The 4,075-nt window shown below is 42.7% G+C and overlaps 1 protein-coding gene across 1 annotated transcript; it reads right to left on the reverse strand.

Annotated features, from left to right (window-relative positions):
* Nucleotides 1–485: 485 nt before the first annotated feature.
* LOC144769961 (olfactory receptor 5V1-like) lies at nucleotides 486–1,427 on the reverse strand. Its single transcript, XM_078654158.1, has one exon. The coding sequence runs from the start codon at nucleotides 1,425–1,427 to the stop codon at nucleotides 486–488; it is 942 nt and encodes a 313-aa protein (XP_078510284.1).
* Between the last annotated feature and the right edge of the window lie 2,648 nt (nucleotides 1,428–4,075).

Here is a 4,075-nt window from a genome sequence, read left to right on the forward strand (position 1 = left end):
GTATCTTTCAAGCATATCCCAGTCAAAAGCAATCTCACAAGCAATGGAGCTGAATTTACCTGGAAGGGTGTACACTAATGCAATTGGTTACAGTAAAGGCCCAATTGCTATGGATGGAGGATAGGGCATATGTTATATTTGACAGAGGAAGATGGTACCAACTTCAGAGGTAGGTGTACAGGTGATTCAGATGCCGCAGGATATATAACAATAGGTGGCTGGAGAGAAGACACTTCAGCCTTGGTCATGGCATGCTGGCTGTGCCTGGTTAAAGTAAAGCGGCTGAGTAGTAAAGGAAAATTCACTTATAGGAATATGGATCTTAGATAGATCATGGTTGAATCAATAAAAGAGTTCCTTCCACCTCAATCGCCAAACTGTATCGTATGACCATATCGATAAATGTTTATGTCCTTCTTCCACAAACATTTGAATTATAACAAATTCATCATCTAATGTGTAAGTGTTACCACCGACAGAGTGATTCAGGTGCTTTCAGCACACTCTTGCTTACCTATCATTTTTCTTAGAGCCCCTTTAACATCTTTATTTCTTAAAGTGTATATCATCGGGTTTAACACTGGAATTAGGGCAATGTACAACACAGAGTAGAGCTTGTCTTGATTCAGTGCATAGACAGATGTAGGTCTCATATACATACAAAGAACTGTCCCATAAAATATCATAACAACAATAAGATGTGAGGTGCAGGTAGAGAAGGCCTTGCTCCTCCCGGACGCAGAGCTTATTTTCATTATGGTGGAAATTATGTGAACATAGGAGGTGATGGTCAGCACAAAGGGCATGAGTCCTGAGAAAAACCCCTCTGCAAATATAAGAATTTCTAGACGGTGGGTGCCACCGCAGGCGATCTTCATCAGGGCCACAAGGTCGCAAAAGAAGTGATTGATGTAATTGGAGCTGCAAAAAGACAACTGGGATGATAAGATGGCAGGTGGCATAGTGTCCAGAAAGCCTAGTGCCCAAGATCCTGCAGCCAGGAAGTGACAAGCCCTGTGATTCATAAGGGTTGAGTAGCGCAGGGGGTTGCAGATTGCAACATAGCGATCATAAGCCATTGCTGTAAGAAGCAAGAACTCTGTGCTGGTAAGAGCCAAGAAAAAATAGATTTGTGAGATACATCCCATGAAAGATATGTGAGGATGTCCAGAAATGATGTCAAGTAGCTTTGGGAAAGTGACTGAGGTGCAGCAGACGTCAAGGAAGGACAAGTGCTTCAGGAAGAAGTACATTGGTTTGTGGAGTCTGGAGTCCAGAGATGTTACTAATATGATCATAGAATTTGAAAGTATGGTGATCAGGTAAATGAGTAGAAACACAGCAAAGAGGATATTCTGAATTGCTGCAATGTTGGAAATTCCAGCAAGAACAAACTCTGAGATCAGGGTTTGGTTTTCTTCTCTCATGTTCCAGTTCACTTTTCTCCCTGTAATATTAAAAGAGAGTATAACGGGGATGAATTGAGTAAACACAATCTTTATCTTTTTCAAGTCAGGTTCAATTTGATGGCTCCACTAACACTTACCTATTGACACTTAAGTAAAAAGCAAGCTGTGGCAAAAGAGTTGTACACAAATCTAAATACACCGTTGAGAATAAATGTATATTGGAAAGAAAGTAAAACTAAAACAATACATTTTAGAATGTGTCTAACACCACTAAGGCCCTCATTGAGAGTATGGCCAAGCGGTATTCCCAATAGGATACTATTTGGCCATACTACAAGTGCTCAGGTGTTTTCAGGCCAGAAATGACTCGGGCCAGAAATATTGGGCCACTTGCATGCTGGAAAAACACTGGCTGGCCCATGTCTGCCCCCTGCAGCACAACAGGGAGAGCGGACAATGCTCTTTAACCCTCAAGCCGGCTCTACCTGGCCCAGATGCCCGCCCAGACCCCTCCTCCCAACCAGCAGCAATTTCCTGTCCTATTTACCACCTTCTGTGAGCTGGTGGTAATGGGATTGAAAATTATATTAAATCAGGTTTAACGTGGAGGAATTGACCTGTTAATACATGGTCCACATGATGTGGCCCATTTGAGGATAAATACCTTCTAGTGTCTGGTATTTGATGCAGGGATACTTGTCCTCATTGGAGAGTCCAGCCCTCCAGTATCCTTGCACTAAATAAATGGCAACTCAGAATTAGGCCCTAAGCAGGGGTGATGTAGTCCGCCTTAAACTAAAAGATAGAACTGTTTAAATAGAAACAACACGCATAACCCAAAAGGCATTTTTGAAACAACACGCATAACCCAAAAGGCATTTCATTTCTTTTTTGCAGAAAGCTTTTTTTCTGATCTCATGAAAAGTTTAGATTTCCATTCACCCGAAAGTGTCATTAAATTCCAAATAATATGCTTTTTGAAATGAATCCTTCCAAGGTTTTTAAAATCCTTATGTACCTGAAGCATTGTGCTTGATGTGTTCAATATCTATAAAGTCATATGAGATTTAAATCAAAAGGTGTGTTGGCATACTAAAATGTTCTAAAAAATATTATGTTTTTAACACACAAGCTAAACAGGTATTTGAAGCTTTACAAAGTTTGTGTTGATATATGAACAACATTTATCCTTTTATTTAAAAAAACATGTTTTTTTAAAGAAAATTAATCAACAAATATAATTTTAATTGTTAAATACAGATGTGTTTAGAACCCCAGAATCACATTTTGAAATGTATCGTGTGAATTTAACTTATACTTTCTAATTGTACATTTACACCATTGGAGAATATTTTTTAATTTGAAGTAGCAAGATGGTAGGAATTAGAATTTCTGCCAACTGTCATGATAAAAAATTAATTTGTGAATTTAAAAATCTCAGAAAGTATGCAGGGAAAATTGTTGCTATTGAAAATAAATTATGCACTTAAACACATCTCCCATGCTGGCGTAGACTATTAGATTTTAAAGATGGCCCCCTTTTGAGTACGCTCTGTGGTGCCTCTGATGGTATTAATGTAGTAGCTCACATTTGGCAACATTATTAAGGTAGAATTAAAGATTAGATTGTATTTATTGAATACCAGGGGAAGCAAGTGGTATGTTTCTCAGGATTATTTTATTGGTTTTTATTCTGCATACTTCTCACATATCTCCGCCTCAGGCTTCCTGGGTTGCAGCTGCCTTTTTCAATGCAGCACGTCTTAGCTTGTCCAGTCATCTTTTTCAATCTGAGGATGCCACTTGTTAGCTACACTATGGTCTCAGATGGATGAAGTTCTTGCATCGTTTGACATTTTTCTTTGCCTTACATGCTTCTCCATGTGTTTCCACATTTAAGTCCTGTTTGACGGACTTTGTTGCCTGCACCAGGACGCCTGAGGAGCGCGGTGGTCCTGCTGCCTAGCTGACCCTTTTGCTACCACTTCAACCACGACTCGCCGGACCCGCTTCGCGGGTCCCGCAGCGCGTCGCTTGCTGGGAGGCTGCACCGAGGATTCCAGGAGGAGCGCGGGGACAGGCGAGTGAACCAGCGGGGCTGCGAGCACAGGCAGGGGACTCCAGTGTCCAGGAGCCCCTGCGTGCCCAATCAGCAACACCTGGGCTGCTCTCCCCGCTGGCCACACCCCCGCCTATCACCCAATGAACATAGAGCTGTAAAGTCATAAGGAATGCAGTATCTCCGCTTCGCGGGAGCGAGCGGGAGCGGGCCGGGAGAAGCCCGGGACAAGGGCGGGACCGTCCAAGGCCGTCACAGGCCGGAGCAGGCCGGGCTGGGCCTACTCTCTTGGTTGTTCAGACTGTGCAGGTAACCCCAGGAACTATTATTTTGTTATATCCGCTCTGTAAGGCATAACTGACCCTTTCCGAGTAATATCATGCCTTCCCCGGCAAGGGAGAGTACCCCTCAGAAGCCGGGAGGAGTGAAAATTGGGACACTCGAAAACTATTTCTCACGGGCTGTGGGGGAGGCTGACAAAGAGGGAAATTTGTCCCGGCTAAGGGCGGAACGGAGACGATCAGTGGATAACCTGAAAAACACCCCCATGGGTGAACAATCTATGACATTTAGGGAGGAGTTAACACGAATTGAGGATGTTCCACTC

The sequence above is a fragment of the Lissotriton helveticus genome, chromosome 7, assembly GCF_964261635.1.
Source record: "Lissotriton helveticus chromosome 7, aLisHel1.1, whole genome shotgun sequence".
NCBI classification, from domain to species: Eukaryota; Metazoa; Chordata; class Amphibia; order Caudata; family Salamandridae; genus Lissotriton; species Lissotriton helveticus.

Bases quoted from the DNA above. Each gene is read 5' to 3' on its own strand.
- LOC144769961 (XM_078654158.1), bottom strand. From the start codon at position 1,427: ATGAGAGAAGAAAACCAAACCCTGATCTCAGAGTTTGTTCTTGCTGGA.